Below are 19,584 nucleotides of genomic sequence, written 5' to 3'. Positions count from 1 at the left end.
AAGGATAGGATCATCCCTCCGCTATCATCATCGAGCACAATAGAGCTACAGAGAAGAGGGAGAAAGAAGCAGCAAAAGAGAGGAGGGGAACGACAGAGAGAGAAAGAGAAATTTTGACTTATTCATAGAGTCTCCCAATCAGCTGCAATCACACCGGACTGCACTGACACTCATTAGTTTCTGCTCCACTTCCTCTTGGGTGCCTTTATCCTCGTCACATCTATTTGGGATACTGAATCTTGCCAAACAAAAGTTCCCTCCGTCACACACTGGAATAAAGCAAAAGCAGCGTCAATTTTCGATTGGGGCAGAGGGCGGGGGTGTCAGCGGTGGGGGTGGGGGGAAGGGGGCTCACTGCAGCTACGCCAACAGCCTCTTCTCCTTTGCAGACAGCCCCATTGCTGCTGCAGCTCCACTAAAAATCTAAAAGGAGCTGGGTGAAGGAAATCACTTGTGAATGTGCCATTTCATGTTTTCATTCTGTATACATAAAAAAAAGCATGACAATGCATCCAGTAATGACAATGGCAAACAAACAGTGACCAAAAGCTATATCAGTGTATGAGTATATGTATGTTATGGACACCCTTATGGAGACATTAGATATAAAATTACCCTATAGTATAATAAAAATTGTAACTTGCCTTTCTGATCAATCTCAGGGAGGACAGGGATTACTTCTGCTTATTTGTTTGCTATGGTAATAATGACATTATCCTTGATTACCGAGCCAACTGAGTATGAGTAATACCGGTTTCTCTGTTCCATGTCCCGGCCAGTCTGTTCCTTTGCTCTGCGAACAGACTCTGCAGAACTCTGTAAACTAAAATCAAATTTGGCCTGTTCTCAGACTGCTGTCAAGTGTGACACTGTGAGAAACCACAAAGACTACTACACTCAGTGCAGTTCAAGGTGTGTTCGTTCAGTGACATCAACAGTGAAAGGAGATGCTTGCAAATCAAGGTGGGAACAAACACCTCCTTCAGCACTTGTGGTAAACACACAGCTACACCCAAACTGCAACAGGTCACATGACATCACAGTTAGGCTCTGGTGTATTGGGGTCAGTGAACAAGGCGCTGACCCGTCTGTGCCTGTTCAGCCTGTTTAAATCGCAGCACACTGCAGCGATTGAAAGCCAAACGTGGAGCTTCCCCGTGGTCCCAAACCCTCCACTCTGCCTGTGTTCACGAGCCAGATGTTATTTCATTTTAATAATACCAGCGTTTAAGCAACATTTGGAGGCAGTCCGTAGAGCATGTGTCCACATACAAGTATGTAGAAACATGCATATGTCCACATACATGTATGCATCATTCACTGAAACTTCACTTGAGCTGGAATCCATCTTGACTGAATGTACACACAACCCAGGCTAATATGCATACAGGGTAGTAAGGCCTGAACCTGACTGGAGACTGTTCAGAGAAATGTTGCGTCTCCTCATCACCTCTCACTACTGGGAAATCAGTCCTGAGCGTGACACTGGTTATCAACTGTTTTTGTCAAACCTGGCTTTTCCAGTCCAGCTACGAGACATGAACAAACAGTCCATCACAAGCAGCTTCCAGATCGAGTATTCATTTAGCAAAAGAATTATTGACTGACTCATCAATCGAGTACTTCACAGTATGCGATATACACAAAAGATTGTATCGCATCAGTGAATGTATAAAATAAGGATTTCTGGCAGCAAGTGCATCTGCAGTGAATACGAACGCACATGAATATGGATGAACCAGGCAGCACTGTGCCTAATCACTTCCACAAACCTTAATAAAAAATTCCCAGTGCGTTTTAATTGCAGCAGTACATATAAATTAGTGATAATATCATAAATGAACCAACTAAGTGCAATTTGTTAGAAGCCCGATTTTGCCTAAAAACACAGCTATATTTAGAATGAAATAGCGTTTCTAACATTCTGTAAACATCTTGACCACTAACAGCCCCATTTCTGATGCTGTTCCTTTTGCTCTCCTCCCTTATACTTGACCCAGGACACTATACTCTTCTTCAGCATAAATTCTGGACATTTTACACTATAATATCATATAGTTATATAAAACATATGATGATGTATAAACAAACAACGTATTGATTTGACTCTGTGCCCAAATCAATGCTCATATCATATGTAGACAGCCTGAGGACAACGCATTGCCCAGCCTACTGCACATAAAATCAGTTTGGCTCTACAGTATGAGGACGCTTATCTGTGGGGGGGGGGGGGGGGGGGGGGTTGCAACAGAACATTTCTTACACACTTTACTTCTAAGAAGTTTCTTTCCTCTTTTCCATTTCCATAAACAAAACCCTTTCAAAATTGTTTCATTACACAAGTTCCTCCGCAGAAATGCTGTATTTTCACACCAGTAACTTAATTCATTGAATGGAGCTGTTTGCAGCATGCTCCTGTGTGGTGCCTTATTTAGACAGCAGACACCAAAGTGAAGAAGGATTTGGCTTAATGAACCTATCTGCTGAAAGACAGCGAGACTGAAGGCAGAGACAGATGTTCTTCTAAGTGGGTCACAGAAGCGTAGAAGTCATTCGGGAGAAACTCAACGCACAGATGTATGTTAAAACGTGAAATGTTAGGCAGATTCACACATCTCCACATACACTGAGTCAAAACACGGACTCACAAAACTTATCATGGACCATCCATCTACTATATGAAAGGCCTTCATTGTGCTTAACAGGCTATTCATTCAATATTGATATCTATGGTTGTAAATGTACACTCCCTTCTATTTGTTGAGCCAGCTTGAATAGCCAGTGGGCAACAGACCAAGAAAAAAAAAATCTATAAACATAGGTTATATCTCTGATTGATTTATTGTTATGACAAACAAAGTGGTCCTTAAATGTTGCTGTTATCTGATCTTTCCTCAGATTGCAAATCAAAAATCACCAGCTGCAAGTGTGGTGACATTAAATTTAAAATCAATTATAATTTTTTTTGTCTTAATGAATAACATTAGGAAAAACAATAGTGAAATTACACATGAACTTGGTGTATCTTGGAGAACAGTCATAACAAATGTGGTCAGTCAAATTTGGTGCAAAGAAGTGTGTCAGTGCTCTTTATACAGCCTGAGTAAGTCAGTGGGATTGAAACGTTGCCATAAATTATAAATATCAGCACAGGACATCCCTAGTCTGAATATAGACTGCTCCAGATCAAGTTAGCTGTGCTGCTTCGGTTACCATGGCAATCTGCCCTGAAGAAGCCTGAGCCTCTATTGTGACACTGAAAACTCACATTTGACCAATCTCATGCCATCATCAGAAGCCACATGCACTTTCATAAAATCTTAGCGGGTGCTTGTCTTCACGAAAAGGCTTGACTCCTAATGGCATTTCTCAGTTGGCTGACTAATCTGATGACCTTGCTTTGTCCCATGACCACACCTGCGTCGTCAAAACTGTAGTCACTGCCTACAAACAAATCATCCATTGTTTTGCCCTCTGCTGCATGCTTTCACCTGACTCAAGGAGTAGGACAAGCACTCCTTGGCAGCCGAACGCTTTGTCCTATCACCAGCCTCTGCAGAGGCTGGTGATAGGACAGAAAGGACAGAGGTCTCGTGGAAAAGCCGTGGAAAGGCGCATAGGAAAACACTACACAGGCCGACGTCTACCAAAACCAGTCAGAGCACATACACAATTAATTGCTAATAGCTTCAGCAAAGATGTCGCACCAGTTCAAACACTGAAACTGTGTGCAGAGCGGAGAGCTGTAGCAGAAGCTGGCTGAAGATGTCAACTCCATGTTTACTCTCTCTCTCTGTTGTAGCCAAACTGGAATAGATGTGACATACAGCAGAAATTGAGGGGGTGAGGTCTGTCTTCCACTCAGGGACTTCTAAAGCAAACATTTATGACTACACGGATGAGAAAAGTGACAGTTACATTTAGTTCACAAGGCACAGAACATTCATACTTATTAGAAAAAAAATATTTATATACAAGTATTCACACAGAAATAACTGCCACTGGCCCACTTTATTCTGGCTCATTTCCTAACATGACACATTTTTCTCACAGGTTTGTTCACGATTGCAACACATCATCACAAGCACTGTCACGTCATTTACCCTGTGTTCTTTGGTCTACGTCAACGATTTCCTTGTTTACAAGTTGTTCTAGCATAGCTAGCATAGCTAGAACAACTGTTAAGCAATGGTTCAGCACCAACACTGGACATGGACAAAACGGCCAACCCATAAAAAAAGAAGAAATTCCACCTTTCTGGCCCTCTTATGAAATCAATCCGTTTTTCTCTCCTCGACTGAATTTACAGTTCAGGATGATCACTCGCTGTGACCCGTTCCCACAGGTCACCTGGGTGGCCTAAGTCTAATCCTTCAAGAGTTCTATTTGTGCAACCTAAACTATGATATAGAGATATGGGAAAAATTCACAAGCAGAGTATTATTGACTTTGGATTAACCATTATGCAACTAGAGTAGGTTTTTTTGGTGTATGAAGATAAGGAAGATAAGGAAACATGGCTTTGCTGGATTTGTAAAAGGCTATTGTCAAGTCTTTGCTTTCTTTCTGTCTCCAAGTGGCACAACAAACTGCTGGGCGAGTGTATCTGTAACAGCACTACTTTGGCACTAGTGTGAGAAAAGAACAGTACAGTAAAGGGCCTTTGTTGGAGGGAGCTTTATCTTTGATTCTAGATAAGGTCTGTTGTAAATGATCACATGTGGAATTTGATAAATTCAGTGTTCACCAACACAGGATTTTAACACCTGTGTGAAAACACACCACTGTAGTAAGACTGCATTGTTTCTGTGATCTATGCAGAGCATATACTGAAGATCAACCTTACATAACAATATTTGCTTTTAAATCAGATGAACGATTAAAAAAAACATGCACAGGATTGTGGTCACAAGAATAATAAAACAGAGTATGCATACAGTTTGAGGAAATTACACCAAACTCTGGACACGCTGAAATGCATACCACCAGTCAATATTATCATGAATCCCTGGCTAATAATCAGCAAACAGCTGGCTACCAGTTCTTAGATAATGGACCTACAATGACAAGTGGCAGCTGACAGCTCCTAGTCTTTGTTTACATTACTATTACTCTTATTACAGCAAGGATGGCTTTGAAGGCTAATCAGTAATCACTACAGGACAATGCCAGCAATAAAATTGAAGGTTTGAGTTGTGAAGCAGCAGAAGCCTTTTCCGTGTTTCAACAAACAGGCTGGAGGACATTCACCTGCCTTCCCTATAAGGACCTGCAGTGTTCGTATCTTAACATACCACAGTATATTCTCTCTTTGACATCATAGAGCGGTGCATCCTGTCGATTTCAAGGGTTGGTTCAGCTCGGTTTATATTGGATTGTATAGCAATACCAGAAAATCTACAGAGATGCGTATGTGTCTAACTCAGTTTAAAAGCTGTATGGGTTTAGTTTATGGATTGATAGCTATGCAGTTGAGAAGAAGAAGATCTGCATTGCAAACATAATGTCAGGTTGTCATTAGTGTGCCACAACCACAGAGCATTCGCGGATGTAATTCAGGTAGCTCACAAAAAAAAAAAAAAAACCCTACCACAGACTTTCTGCTATTCTGCTCTGTTCACCTGAACGTTGTTTGCTTCATGGCTTCCTGACATTTCTCTTGGCCGCTCCTCATGACAGCTTTTCCCCACTAACCCAAAAAAATAAAAACAAAAAACACAAGTCGAAGGGCATGGATGGACCTGTTAAATTTCCTAAAATCAAACCCAGAGATTAGCTCCGCGTCTCTCTCACATTTTAACAGGATTAAATTACACTGGAGTTAAGTGGGGATAGTAATCTGATTAGTGAAGTGGTGAGAAAATGAAAACGCCGATATGTTGAGTGTACACCACACTAATCCCTCGTCCGTCGAGGCGCCGAAGGTGCTCCGCAACAAAAGATGTGGCTGCGGCTGCTGCTGCTGTTGCACTGCAGCTGTTACGTTAAATAATATCGGAAACAGCACTAGACTGTGTGCCGGTTATTGATTTATACCTGTAAATGTATTAGAATGCGATTTATTGGATGGCCCTGCTGATTTCAATCAGACAAGAGCCAGTCGAGCAACACTGAAAATATGCAGCCATGTACAGCTGCTGGTGTGAACCCTGCCGAAAACACAGGCACACCGCCTGTTAAATGTCTACTTATCGTCAAAAATCCACTATTGTATTAGAACACAAATACGGTCACAACCGCTACTGAGCTGGCAGCGTCCGTGTGAGTCTGTAATATTATAATTTCACTGTAAAAAACTGGCTGAATTAACCTAAGACTCAGACAGGACCAGAATGGGACCTCAACGCTGCGCCCGCAGCTAGCAGTAACGTTAGCATGTTGTATGGGGCCCCAACAGACAGAAGCAGAAACTTGCACAAACAAAGAGACTTACCTGAGTTAATGTAGAGTCAGTGTCTCATGTGATGATGTCCAGGTTATGTGCAAGGAGCTACTATCAAAAAAATATTACGAGAATAAGACATTAGCTAGCTTTGGAGATTTTTTCCTGGTGGTAGTTCAGTGGGGTTTTGCTAGTGTTAGCAGCTAGCTAATGTTGCCCACTTAAAGAGAAACTCGGGGCTGGCCCAGTCACAGTCTCCCCAGCGAGCCGTCCTCAAGTTACTTAACGTTGTCGTTCCCGGTTGTTTTCAGTCTTAAAAGTATTCGCCTTCCAGATGTTACTCAAACACACCGACCGAGGGCGAAGACAAGAGCAAAGCGGTCCTTACTTCGTAAGACTTACTGGCACGGAGCATTAAAAAAAAAAAATCCAAAATGTCCACGACATTCAGCAAGGAAATACAAAAGGCAAAAACGCGTACGACCTCCGACAGAGCGAAGCCTTTTCTTCTAAAGTGTGCCGCACCCAGATGTTTTCACTCATAATTTCCTTTCGTTTAATCATTTGCAGAAAAAAAAACAAGCCAGCAGCTTTGGCCGAGTCGAGTTAAGCTACATTCAGGCTGTGAAAGAACATGAAGCGATGGGCTTCTTCTCTGCGACCTCTGCGCCTACATGTAGGAGGAGCAGCCTGTCCACCAGAAGTCGCCTCTCGGGCTACACCGAGCCCCCGTGATGATGCTTTCGCTATCTCACCCAGACACTTTCAGTCACCCCCCCCTATCTGCCCCAGTCCTCTGGCTCGGCGACATTATGTGTTTTTTTAGATCCAGGATATGTGTTTGTTTACACGGACTATAAACAGATGAACGTGTGGACCAGACAAAACATTTTTTATTCAATCAATCTACATGCGTCCATAAAGATGTAAGGACAGTGGACAGCAGTCTGACCATTAGTGGCAGTAAAAGTGCAGGAAAGATTTACTGTTTTATTTAAATAAAGAAAAGGGTTATACCAATGGTTAAATTTATTTTTCTTTACCATGTTAAACTCATCAACAGTCCTTCGCTATCCTGAGGCGCCCCCTGGTGTCGACCTAACTTTCTCCCTTTTCAGGTGAGCTTTAAATCCTCAAAGGTCCTCAAAATAATGCAACTCCCCCTTCTTATGGCAACGAACACATTTTCCTAATCTTTTTTTTTTTTTTTTACAAGAGAGGCGTGACGAACTGACAATTCTTTTCATTATCAATTAATTTAATGATTATTTTTTGGGCTAATAAATTCAAAATTGATTAAATGGTCAATACAGTGTCAGAGACCAAGTCACATATTTAAATGTCTTGTTTTGTCCTACCAACAGTCCAAAACCTAAAGATATTATATTCTAAGAAAATGTAGTTAGTTTACAAATATTATAAAACTGAGAAAAGAAGCTAATCCTCACATTAGAGCAACTGCAACTAGAAACATTATTCCACTGATATGGACCTGCATTCAGATAACTGGAAATATACCCTGGTTTCATGAAGTGACTCTTAAAGCTTAGATCAAATCACAGTGTTTGTGCTTCCGGTGACTTAATCAGTCCCTTGCATTGAAAGAAGGCATCCTGGCACGGTGCACGTCCAAGGAAGGTTTCCAGCATGTCCAATCCATCCACAGAGCCACCAGCTTCCAGAATCACCCTCCTGTACTCCTTTCCAACCTGTGTAAAGGCACAGATGTACTGATGATTTTCCGCTAGAATGAGAAGAATAATTACAATCAAATGTACAAAGGTAATCTATCAGACCAACCTTTGGATTCATGATGCCTTCCTTTTTAAAACAACTGAAAAAAATGTCCATGGAGTAGACTTCACTCCACAGATAGCTGTAGTACAGGCCATCATACCCTCCAGCCAAGTGGCTGAAACTGGCAGTCATATTGGTGCCTGCAGAGAACACATCATTGTCATCACATTAAAATGGCCTTTGTTACAAGTCATTAACCTAAGTTCCAAAAAGAAAGGTCTGTGTCTCATGCGGGAAATGAAACACAAACTTTGCTTGCCCACAGTGGGTTACTTATTGTATTTTAACAATCTAGGTATTTACCCATTCCCGTAAGAGACAATAGAAATCTTCATGCATGTAATTCTCTGGCCAACATTTGCCTTGCCATGCTACTGATGCTAATGTTAGAACTGACCTGGTGTAGCAGGAACACCCAGGATGTCCTGGTAGTGCTTTGCAAACACCTCGGCTGTATCTGCACGGGGGCTGGTGTGAAGCGACTGGTCCACTTTACTGAGGACTACCTGACGCAGGTTCATCAGACCTGAAGGGGATGAACATCGTCATTGTGAGTACGAGTCAACACACCAAGAGAAATTAGATTCAGGTAAAGATGTTGGAGAGTTTGATGATTTTGTTTTGTGAAAATTCAAGCGTCTGACCAGTGTTGGCTACTCTGGATGCAATCAGTTTGTCAAGCAGATTCTCTGGGATTGAGCTGCCATCCTTGTAGTGGCGAGACATTCTTTTAAGAGGCTCCTTCTCCCAAACCCAGTTCTCAAGCATTTGCGAGGGCACCTCCACAAAGTCCGTCTCCACCAGGGTTCCACTGAATTCTGAAAAAGTGGTCTGATACACAAAGAGGAAATGTTCAGGCTCTCTCATTGTAATTAGAGTACGATAATGGAGCTGCTGTTGATATATTTACAGTGGTCTACCTTAGAGCAGAGTTCGTGCATCACATGACCAAACTCGTGGAAATAAGTCTCCACTTCATGGTGCTGGAGGAGAGCGGGCAAGCCTTTTCTGGGTTTGGTAAAGTTGGCCACCATAGCCGCCACTGGAAGCCTGCGTTTTCCATCAGGTCCTCTGCAGCCAGGCTGGAGCCCAAAGCAGGCTGCATGGCCGTACTTTCCCTCCCTGGTGAAAGATAAGGTTGTAATCAATCTTATTATAATTATTCTTATTTTTGGTTTTCTGTGATGATGCGTACACTAATGAGGACGATTTCTTGTCTGTACAAGTGACACATTCTCTACCTTGGATGCAAGTCCAGGTAGAACTGGCCAATCTCCTCTCCTGAGTCAGTGTCGTGAACTGAATAAAGTTTGACATTTTCATGCCACGTGTGAGCATGTTCCACCTCTGTGAATGTGAGACCCAGCAGCTCCTGGTAAATACCAAACAGTCCTTCTGTCACCACATCGAGCGGGAAATACTCAATCAGTTTGTCCTTGTTCACAGCAAACTTGCACTGCTCCACTTGATTCATGTAGTAGGGCAAGTCCCAGGCGTTGATCTGTCCATCAAACTGGTAGCCCTTCATCAAGCACTCCCTCTTTTTTAGTGCAAGAATATATTTCCTCTCCTTGATTCCAACGGGCTTCAGTGTTTCATAGAATTTCTCTGTGAAGTGGGAAAAACCAAGAACACAGTTCAATATGTGTAGTATCATAACCTCATCATGTCACCTCTGTGTTTTGTTTCTAGATGTCTTATCTTATAATCTTGACCCTTTCACAGTTCAGCTCTGTAATAACACGAAACTGACCACACACATTTAACCCCTTCCACTTTCTAGTACATGACCATGTGCCACCTGCTGTCATGAGCCGTAAATTACTGAATGTCACGTTATATACAACAGGCATGTAGCACATCATACACTACATTACATGCAAACAGGCAGGGGTGTCACATTTCTCTCTTCTAGTTGAGTCTTGATTTGAATCTACTCTCGCCATCATCTGTTCAGTAAAGTTTATTTTTCTACTGCACGACAGGTATCAGATGGCATGAGGCTTCATCTTAAATGACGCAGAACGTTTGGATGTGCCTGAGATGTCAAAGCGTTCATACCTAGAAAGTCAGACACATTGCTTGCATTCTTGGCCATGTTAATTTCCAGGACATAGTTTGCGTGGCTGCTGTAACCAAGTAAGTCTGCGACCTTTGCCCTCAGCTGTATCAACTGTTCAAGGATCTCTGTGTTTACCTGGAAAAAAAGAGAGGCTGTAGAATAAGATATGCAGATCAGCTAATGTTTACAGTGAGTACATTTTAGAATACATATACTCAGGCTGATTAAAGTTGTAATCCTGTAATTCATTACATTTCCTGTGACTGCTTCACAATAAAAGCCACCATGTGTTTTGTCAGTTGAACACTTTTAACTAGCAGCAGCGGGAGAAGTCCTCTTTCCATTTGCAGTAATTAAATTAAGGTCTGATTCAACTATAGGAGAGTGAACAGTAGGTTGTTATCACTGAGACAAATTTACAAATAATATGACTGAAGGCTCTTAATTTGAACCCTGCACGGGAAGGGCAGATTCTAATAATGAAAACTAATATACAAGGAGGTAATAAATGATGGCCATACATAAAATCAAAAATGGGGTTTGACTGTGTGAAAATCTTAAGGATTATAGCTTTAAGTAAGGCTGCAAGTGCATATACATCAATTGCTGCAATGTAGTTGATGGATATGCACAACACACACGGGTTGCTGTAGTCAGGAAAGTGTAGGATACACAGATTCATTATCAGACTCTAGTTACCTCTTTACACCTGCTGTGAAAAGCTGTTTCCATCTTTCTCCTGGTCTCAGGATTGTGACACCGCTTCATCAGGGGGTAGTAATGGGGATATTCAAGTGTCACTTTATACCGCCCATCTGTTGTCTTGTCCAGTCCATTCAGATAACTATCAGCTAGCCCACCTTAACAGAAGAGGACACACCATGAGTGAAAATAGTCAAAGAATATTCACGATACCAGACGGCACATCAGCTTACCCAATTCATGCTCAGAAAAAACGAGAAATGAATTGTCCTCATTCAGATTCTTGTTAAACTCTATGGAGAGTTCACTAATCAGCTTGGAAATTCCTTTTATTTCCTTGAAAGAGAAAAGAAACACAGAAAGAAAGTCAAGTCAGGCAAATTACATTTGACACCTGCCACCATTTTCTCCAAGATGAAACACGGACAAAAACAGACATGTTTATTTTATCTAATATCTAGAATCAAACTTCTCAATTGTGATATACCTGCAATCTATGTGGTCAAAACTAAGTGACTGTAGTTTTAGTAGACAGCTCATATATTGCGTTACCTCTTGTATATCTTTAGACAGGTGCAATCCTCTCCGCTTGCCTAATGTAACAAGTCTGTCTAAGAATCTCTTCTCTTCAGGTGAAATGTTGTCTTGGAGCTTTTTCTGTCAAAACATAATAACATAAGACAAACACTCTTTTTCATATCGGCAGAATTAAGTGAATTGTTTTCTAAATTTATTTACCTATTTATGCCTTATGTCAGCCAGACAGTCCTGCATGGAATAACACATGGCACTGGCTACCACTGATTAGATCAGATTAAATTTCTTTCCAAGGCTAAAAAAGAACCAGTGATGGGGGTTAAATGAGGGCAGTGTCATTAATCTTAATATAAAACACCTCAGCCCTTGCCTTCGTGCCCTCTGGCTCACATAAAATGTGAAAATAATCTATCACTGGCATAGCTAACGTGATAAATGCATCAAATCTTCACACATTAGAGTTAATTAGCTTCAAATCCATATCTTTTATAGTTAAGATAAGTTTAACACCTCATTCGTTGGACTAGTGGCCTGATTAAAGGACAGCTTTGATATCAAACGTCCTCATGTTGCAAATGATGTCTATTCAAGTGGACATGACACGAGGCGTACCTGTAAGGCAGTAATCCGTTCGAACACGTCCACCCTCATACTTATCTCCACATCAAACTCAGACAGTTTTTTGTCTGCCTCTGTGCTCGCTGACCGGACCTCCTTAGAAGGACAGACATACTGGGGGAAATCAAGGACATGGCGTGATGCTGAGGGAACAGAATAAACACAGAGGACGCTGTGAATATTGACTGTGCACACCCTGCACAACATAGAAAACAAAGACCAAAAGCACCAAGAAGAGATGAAGGATTGGCTCAAAATAAACTATAGTCACCAGTCCACCAGAGACAATATGGTGACCATGACCACATAGATACAGAGACATCATTTATTAGTAGCATTAACTCATTAGCTTTGGCCCTTTCACACGATTTGATAACAATTAGAAAAGTACAGAATATTACCAGACTTATCCTTTAAAAACTTACATGCATACTCCAGTTTGGCATCAGCCAAAGCTTTCAGGGTGTTTTCAACTGAGACATTTTCTAAGTTTATAGATCCAATGTCATCATAGATCTTCTTGACTCTGTTAATTAAGCTGTCTGTCATGGTCCTCATCTCGTCTGGAGACAGGTCCCATCTCAGTGTGTTTCTCTTATTCCCTGCCTGAGAGCAGTCTCTGGCAGATATCACAGACCCGTTCTGGATGGTCATCCTGAAGAGAGGTTTAGACACGCTGTGGGGGAAAAAAAAATCAGTTTCCTTTAAAATTTTAATTTAAAAATGTCTTAGATTTCCTATGAAAACGGAGCAACTGAACACAACAGGTGGCACGAACACAAGGCTATAAATTCTCCAAGGTCACGCTTGAAAGGTGCTTAGAATTTTTTCCCCACGCTAAGCGGTGACCTTTTCTCAGTGTAGAGTTTCAAGTCACGGCAGCGGAGGCCATTCAAAACAAGATCGTAAATGCGTGGAATAATTTGAGAGGCAGGCTGTGGCCAAAACCCACAACCAGCTCCGTTATTCTTCGAGTATCACTTTAAATATCATTTTCGTGATTTACAGGTTTAAGTGTAAATAAAACACACAGTTCAATGCAACACTCCTCTGTCGCATCTGCCTGTGAAACAAACACAGCAGCTGTTTACATTGGATCCTACCTGCAAAGCGCTCGGCTGACTGCAACTCTCAGGACACACATGCCAGCGCTGTCATGCGCTTTTCCATGCAAAACAAAAACAAAACACACACTTTCTTCTTCCTCTTACTGTACTGTAGCTCAGTCTCTCAAGCAGCAGCTGTCTCCCTCTCCTTCTTTCTCTCTCTCTCTCTCTCTCTCTGTCTCGCGTGTGCAAAATGCCTCTTATTTCCGCTATCAGCGCGCATGCGTCGGGGAAGAGGAGGAGGAGGAGGATGCTGTCAGTCCGACACAAGTCCCCATGACGCGGTAGCAGCAGACAGCTGGAGGAGCTCAGGTAGGTGGGCGGGGAGGGGGGGACGCCGAGTAGCATCCTTTCACACGATGTTATTAATAAATTGGCTAACATAGGTCTTACAGGGATCCGCGGCTGACCCCGGGGTCTCCCCTCCTCGCGTTGTTTTGCTTTTGTCGCCTCGTTGTCAGAGGATTGTGATTGTTTCGGGCCAGCATCACACAAGCTGCACAGGCGAGCCTCACTGAGCAGACGGCTGCTAAAGACAGGCTTTTAGAAACGACACCCGGCTAATTCAGCCAGTGGCACTGGTCGGATTATCCTGAATGCACTGTCATTAATGTCTGTTTAGATATAAAGAATAAATAATGAATAAAAACACCTCTCGACTCACATTATGGTATTACATCACAGCTTCTGCATCACTGCATTTACGTGTGTCAACACACACTGAGGGAGGAGTAGCTGTGCCAGCCGGACCCACATGAACATAACAACCCATGGTTTCAGCACGTGATGGAAATATGAGGCCGTGTTTGTGTTTTCTCCACAGAGTTAAATTACAGTAAATATGTTGTTGTTGTTTTTTTTAAACCCCTGCTCCGTGGAGCTGCTTTGGTCAGACGTCTGAAAGGAGACAAAACACAACAACAACAAAATACAACAGTAGTCTGCCTTTTAGAGGAAGGCTGTTTTTTTTTTATAAGCAATAATTCATCCTCCTGTGAATTATCTTGGAAACAAGAGCCAAACGCACCGCCAGCATTATTTCTAGTAGTTGTTGTGTGTTTGTGATATGATAATAACACGGATGGATTAACCTGTTCGGAGGCCCAGGGCCAAAATTTACCATTGGGCCCCTACTGCAGTAATTTGATTAACTGTACCATGTGAGCACAGGGCCCCTCTACGCAAAATTGCATTGGTACATTAGTGGTTCACATTCCTTGTCAATTAATTAAAGTGCCAACAATCAATTGAAATCTGGGACTTCTGGGCCCTGTGAGTGAAGAGTCATGCAGCAATATCTAGGTGTTGATCTGTGTTAACTAATCACAATAACTCACAGTGACCTGATTATTTCTAATGAGCAACTCATATAAAATCCAGCATTAATTCATGCATTAAATCATCATGCGTCATGTGTTACTTAAGCATGTGCTTTGTATCCTTATTATAAAGTGTCACCCAGCGAATTAATAATATAGTCACTAATGTGTGGGTGTTTCACAGCAAACAAATTCCTGTGCCCAACAGTTTCTAGGTAAAAATGGCAGTGGAGAAACGCTTGGCATTCTCTATTGTGCAGTTCCTACGAGATCAAACACATTGCGGTGCTTTGAATTCGGATGAGCAGGAGAGCCTCGAAGGTAGGTCGACTCACCATGCGCTTTTACTTTGGAAAGCAACTTTACAGATATAGGACACAGCTCATGTCGTGTTCATTTCAAATATGAAATTACTTGTATAATATGAAAGACGGACAGGACAATTTATATTTCTCATTCTGAATGTGCAGCCAAATTCTGACTCACCATCATAATACTGTTAACGCTAAGGCCATTTGTTTAGTACAGTTGATCCCATTAGAGTGACCCTGTCATATTTCACTGATCCTCCTCTAACAGTTGCGATACAGTGTTTAGAGACCACCTTCAAGATCAGCTCCAGTGACTGCCATCTCGCTGTGCCACAGCCTCTGACAGAGATATTCCTCAATTCCCTGCTCAAGGTGGGTACTGCACAGTACATGGGACCACTGCTTCAACACAGGAAGGAAGTGCTTCTTTTATATTTATTTGTATGGGGACGAGTATAGAGCATGAGCCCTGCAGTGCACCTTTACAATGCATAAAGCTCAGCAGTAAAATGTATATGGAGCAGCAGTAAACACAAAGCACAAGGCACAAAACTCAATGAGAAACAATAGGGCCTTCGCACCACTCGGTGCTCGGGCCCTAAATACATAAAAAATGGCATAAAACAAGAAGCACCAGATCACTCATGAACATTTGACTGATCCCTGTTTGATCCCTGTTTTAGTCTAGAGTCTAGAATGATCCCAGTCCTGATCCATTATGAATTCTGACTCGACTAACAGAGGGGAAAATAATATTACCAGTGTTTTTTTTTTCTCACTGATGCACCTAAATGGAACAGAGCCATTGTTAATGTTATTAGCCACATCTGTGCTTTTCCTGCAAACCAGTGATCCCTCTGTTTTGCGTTTGCTTAGAATGACAACCTAACCATACCAGAGACCTCCCCACCTCCTGAAGACATTGAGCGAGCAGAGCAACTTAAGAATGAAGGTAATGTTAAGACATTTGTCATAGCAGAAAAATTATATTGTTCTTCTGATATCTACTGGGTTTGTGTGCACTTGAGTGTGTAGGGAACAGAGAAGGGACAGTTGATCCATGCAGCACTAAATGTGCCTCAAATGTGTTCTAGTTAACTATATTTGTAAGATGATACACTGCCTTGATTAACCCACAAGTAAAAGTATGCTTCCACAGTTACATGTAGATGCTGTGTTTAGAAAGATCAGAAAGGCATTGTGCATGTTCATTTTCTCTATGTGATGTTTTATGGCCCAAACAGCTAATGACCACTTCTTATATACTGTGGTTACAAGCTGGTGTTGTAAGCACTGTCATTCTATTTGAACTCTGTGAACAATCCAGTATTTTATTTTTTTAGGGAACAATCACATGAAGGAGGAGAACTACAGATGTGCAGTGGAGTGCTACACAAAGGCCATTGATCTGGACCTGAGAAACGCTGTGTACTACTGCAATAGGTAATTAAAACAACATGATTTCACCCTGTCACTGTTTTGCACCTGACTTTGTCTAAGTATTGTGCTTCACAGATTTTTATACAACTGCCGACAGTAGACAAGGAGCAGACAGACAGATACACACTATGCATCTGAGCATAATTAAATAAGCCAGTGATAAAGGTCTGAGTCTAACACGTTGCAGGGCCGCAGCTCACAGTAAACTGGGAAATTATACAGAGGCAACTGGTGATTGCGAGAGAGCCATTGGGATTGATCCTAACTACAGTAAAGCTTATGGACGGATGGGGTGAGCAAAATGTTATTTACCATTAAAGCAAGTTTTTATTGAGCTGTTCTGTGGAGTCTGCTCCATAAAATAATGTCTGTCCCTCTCCTCTGTGGCTCCAGGTTGGCTTTGGCAGCCATGAACAAGTACCCAGAGGCAATTTCCTACTTTAAGAAAGCTTTGGTTTTAGACCCTGAGAATGATACCTACAAATCCAACCTGAAGATTGCAGAGCAGAAACAAAAAGAAGCAACCAGCCCAGTGAGTAAAAACAAGCTGGATTTTCCTCATAGCCCATATTTTGTTATGTAGCATAATCTACATCCCATTAAAGCGCACGTATACTGTATTTTCTATCTGATTGTTTTGCCATTTTTCTGTCTATGAATGTGTGCCACAGATAGCTGCTGGATTGGGATTTGACATGGCTAGTTTAATCAACAACCCCGCCTTCATTAGCATGGTAAGAGCATGGCTCGTAATATGAGCACTGTACATAAAAAGCCTGAGGTTATCAGCTGTCCAGGAAACTTACCATTTGTCCTGAAGACAAGTGTCGTTCGCTTGTTTTGTCTATGGCAAGGTTCGGCCAGATTTTTTTTTTTTCCCTAATTAGTCCCCTGAGTGGCAGTTAGCCCGTTAAGCAGCCAGAGTTATTGTATAGTGGAAAGCACCTTGTGTGGGCCTGATTTGTTAAGCGATGACACACGGGAACGTCTGCCAGGCCAAGAGTGCTTTTACACGTGTGCCAGAGTTTTATGGCTGCAACAATGACAAGACACAACTAAATCAGATGGCTGCTCGGGTCCATTCAGGGGCCCAGAGCAACAAATCATAGATTGTTTTTCTCACAAAACTGCCGATGTAGTCGTAAATAAATTGTCCTTTTAATACATTTGGGAGACACACGATAGATCTCGGCTTCATTTCCCTTTCACAGGCTGCAAGTGTGATGCAGAACCAACAAGTACAACAGCTGTAAGTGTCAAAACAAATTGATGGCTTGTAGGGTAGCTTTAAGGTGAAGTGCAAAGCTCAGTTTATTCGAGCATAATGTACTGTGACTCACCGTCACTGTGTCGCTGTGTGGTCAGTATGTCAGGAATGATGTCCAATGCCGTCGGGGGTCCTGCAGCGGGAGTGGGCGGACTGTCAGACATTTCCAGCTTGATCGAAGCGTAAGAACACTCTACTCAAAATCAAAAGCTCATTACTCACGTTTGACAGTTTTACATGAGTTATACATGTTAGTGTGACTGTTATCTGTAGAGAAAAACCTTAAAGGAATAGTACATTTTGGAAACTTGATGCTACATGAAGAAACGCCATGTTGTGGTCTTACATAGGGTTAAGTGCTCGACTGTAGATTTAGAAAAATTTGATTTGGGAAAAGCATTTTTCATAATTAAGTGGAAACAGACTGAAATAGTGTGTGTAATTACCCTTTTAATTGATTGTGACATTTTCACATCACAGACACAGACAGACAGTGCTTCTTTTGATAAGGTTTTATCCCAGGAAACCCAGCATCAGAAGCTTTACGTTATCTCTGGTCAACTTGTATCTGTACTGTAAACGTCTGCAGTGTGAAGAGATAAGATCAGAGATGTCTTACCACATTCTCTCATACAGGGGGGAATTTCTGTTAATTTACTGCACTTTAAAAAAACTCTTTCTCATCTTGCTTTCTGTGAGTTATTGTTCTGGTAGAAAGCAGTTTATCAGATAAAGTTATCTCATCGCTCTGTCGACAGGGGACAACAGTTTGCCCAGCAGATCCAGCAGCAGAACCCAGAGCTGATCGAGCAGTTAAGAAACCACATCCGGAGCCGCTCGTTCAGCGGCAGCGCCGAGGAACACTCATGATCTGCTCAGGTATTTTTTATAAAACCAAACCTGAGCTGACCGCATGTAAAATCTGAATACTTTTATATCATTAACACAAACTATTTTTTATTACAGCCTCATGATTTTTTTTTTTCCAAGGAAAGGCAACCATATGGCGCGATTACAATCTCTACACCCATTTCTTAAAGTCCCCGGCAGAGCTGGAATGAAGAGACAAGGATGGGGTCGAAGGCACTTTACTAACACTAAAGGCTCTGGAGTGGAGAGATGAGGGCCTGGAGACTGGACCATGAAATGAAGCATCCCACACATTTAGGGCAAAACATACTGTAAACACCTAATCATAAAAAAAAAAAGCCAAGAACACGTATTCTTTCAGCCTATTGACAGAACATGAGTAAATTCTTTCTTCAGAGCTTTTACTGCAGAGTTCGTGTTTAAATGTGCTGAAAATGTGCCCTCTTCATGTTATGCGTTAGGGATCCTTCTGTCTCGTCGTGATAAATAGAGGGTGAGGGAGGAATGTACTTTTACAGCATCGCAGGGAACATTTCAGCTTTTTCTCATACGTCACACATAGGACATCAGGTTTACCTTGTTTATATTTACATCTTGTTTAATATTATTTTTGTAGACAGAACACGCTCTTACTTGTTTACTGGGTGATAAAAACCATTCAGTCCTTGATCATGTGGGGACTCACATCACTGCTTTTCAATGAGTACTACTTAACTTTTGATTAAGACAACTGTGGAATTGTATAGCAGTGTTCGCAGCCTGCATTATGTTGTAATTGCACTTTAGCAAAAATAACTGCCCTACCCTCCCCCCACACTTTAAGCCTGTTTAATTGTTCATTAACCAGTAAAGACATATTCAGATTGTTCATTTTGCATGCTCTTAAATCTGGTATTTGAGATCAGATGCTTTAGGGAAACAAATAGGTATGCTAGGGCAGCACAATGTTTGGTCTAAAACATGTGAATAAATGTCTTGAAATTGAACAACTACTCGCACTCATGCTTGTGTTTTTGTCTTCATGTCATTCATTATTAAAACAGTGGACAATGCTCAGATCAGGATCTAAATATGTCAAACATCAAAGTAAACTCTTTCAGAATGACTGTAAACTAAACATAGCATTTCATGAAATATTCTTCTCTATGTTTCCAGAGCATTTCATGACAAAGA

General features: G+C 41.7%; 3 protein-coding genes across 9 annotated transcripts in view; 1 reads left to right on the top strand and 2 right to left on the bottom strand.

Moving 5' to 3' along the window:
* Positions 1-7,054, bottom strand: part of erbin (erbb2 interacting protein) — a 45,434-nt gene extending 38,380 nt beyond the window's left edge. The window contains exon 1 of one of the 3 annotated variants that reach the window (XM_041058436.1): positions 6,434-7,054. The gene's annotated coding sequence lies outside the window, so the exon portion shown is untranslated. The remainder of the gene's footprint in view (positions 1-6,433) is intronic. The other 2 variants (XM_041058435.1, XM_041058434.1) reach the window with 2 other exon arrangements.
* Positions 7,055-7,518: 464 nt separating this feature from the next.
* Positions 7,519-17,657, bottom strand: nln (neurolysin (metallopeptidase M3 family)). 4 transcript variants are annotated; one of them, XM_041059084.1, is made up of 13 exons: positions 17,615-17,657; positions 12,524-12,774; positions 12,093-12,241; positions 11,496-11,600; positions 11,177-11,279; positions 10,941-11,101; positions 10,241-10,376; positions 9,421-9,787; positions 9,100-9,301; positions 8,824-9,010; positions 8,577-8,705; positions 8,183-8,319; positions 7,519-8,091 (listed from the first exon to the last, which is right to left on the bottom strand). In XM_041059084.1, the coding sequence occupies exons 2-13, from the start codon at positions 12,750-12,752 to the stop codon at positions 7,939-7,941; spliced, it is 2,058 nt and encodes a 685-aa protein (XP_040915018.1). In that variant the 5' UTR covers positions 12,753-12,774; positions 17,615-17,657; the 3' UTR covers positions 7,519-7,938. The 4 variants fall into 4 exon arrangements, with proteins under 4 accessions (XP_040915018.1, XP_040915016.1, XP_040915015.1 ...); XM_041059082.1 differs by lacking the exon at positions 17,615-17,657 and adding an exon at positions 13,310-13,367; XM_041059081.1 differs by lacking the exon at positions 17,615-17,657 and adding an exon at positions 13,202-13,354.
* sgtb (small glutamine rich tetratricopeptide repeat co-chaperone beta) lies at positions 13,399-19,363 on the top strand. 2 transcript variants are annotated; one of them, XM_041059087.1, is made up of 12 exons: positions 13,399-13,516; positions 14,732-14,844; positions 15,103-15,206; positions 15,711-15,786; positions 16,178-16,277; positions 16,462-16,566; positions 16,668-16,806; positions 16,946-17,008; positions 17,486-17,523; positions 17,640-17,723; positions 18,300-18,420; positions 18,532-19,363. In XM_041059087.1, the coding sequence occupies exons 2-11, from the start codon at positions 14,745-14,747 to the stop codon at positions 18,409-18,411; spliced, it is 921 nt and encodes a 306-aa protein (XP_040915021.1). In that variant the 5' UTR covers positions 13,399-13,516; positions 14,732-14,744; the 3' UTR covers positions 18,412-18,420; positions 18,532-19,363. The 2 variants fall into 2 exon arrangements, with proteins under 2 accessions (XP_040915021.1, XP_040915020.1); XM_041059086.1 differs by having other exon boundaries at positions 18,508-19,363.
* Positions 19,364-19,584: the final 221 nt, after the last annotated feature.

This window comes from Toxotes jaculatrix, chromosome 16 (genome assembly GCF_017976425.1).
Source record: "Toxotes jaculatrix isolate fToxJac2 chromosome 16, fToxJac2.pri, whole genome shotgun sequence".
Taxonomy (NCBI): Eukaryota; Metazoa; Chordata; class Actinopteri; family Toxotidae; genus Toxotes; species Toxotes jaculatrix.
The sequence above is the reverse complement of the archived record's forward strand: the minus strand, read 5'-3'. Positions and strand labels throughout refer to the sequence as shown.

Bases quoted from the DNA above. Each gene is read 5' to 3' on its own strand.
- nln (XM_041059081.1), bottom strand. From the start codon at position 13,242: ATGTGTGTCCTGAGAGTTGCAGTCAGCCGAGCGCTTTGCAG. The intron at 12,242-12,523 runs GTAAGTTTTTAA...CTGTTCCCTCAG, and splicing joins TGCCAAACTGGAGTATGCAT to CATCACGCCATGTCCTTGAT. The intron at 11,601-12,092 runs GTACGCCTCGTG...ATGTTTTGACAG, and splicing joins AACGGATTACTGCCTTACAG to AAAAAGCTCCAAGACAACAT.
- sgtb (XM_041059087.1), top strand. From the start codon at position 14,745: ATGGCAGTGGAGAAACGCTTGGCATTCTCTATTGTGCAGTTCCTACGA. The intron at 16,567-16,667 runs GTGAGCAAAATG...CTGTGGCTCCAG, and splicing joins AAAGCTTATGGACGGATGGG to GTTGGCTTTGGCAGCCATGA. The intron at 17,009-17,485 runs GTAAGAGCATGG...TCCCTTTCACAG, and splicing joins ACCCCGCCTTCATTAGCATG to GCTGCAAGTGTGATGCAGAA.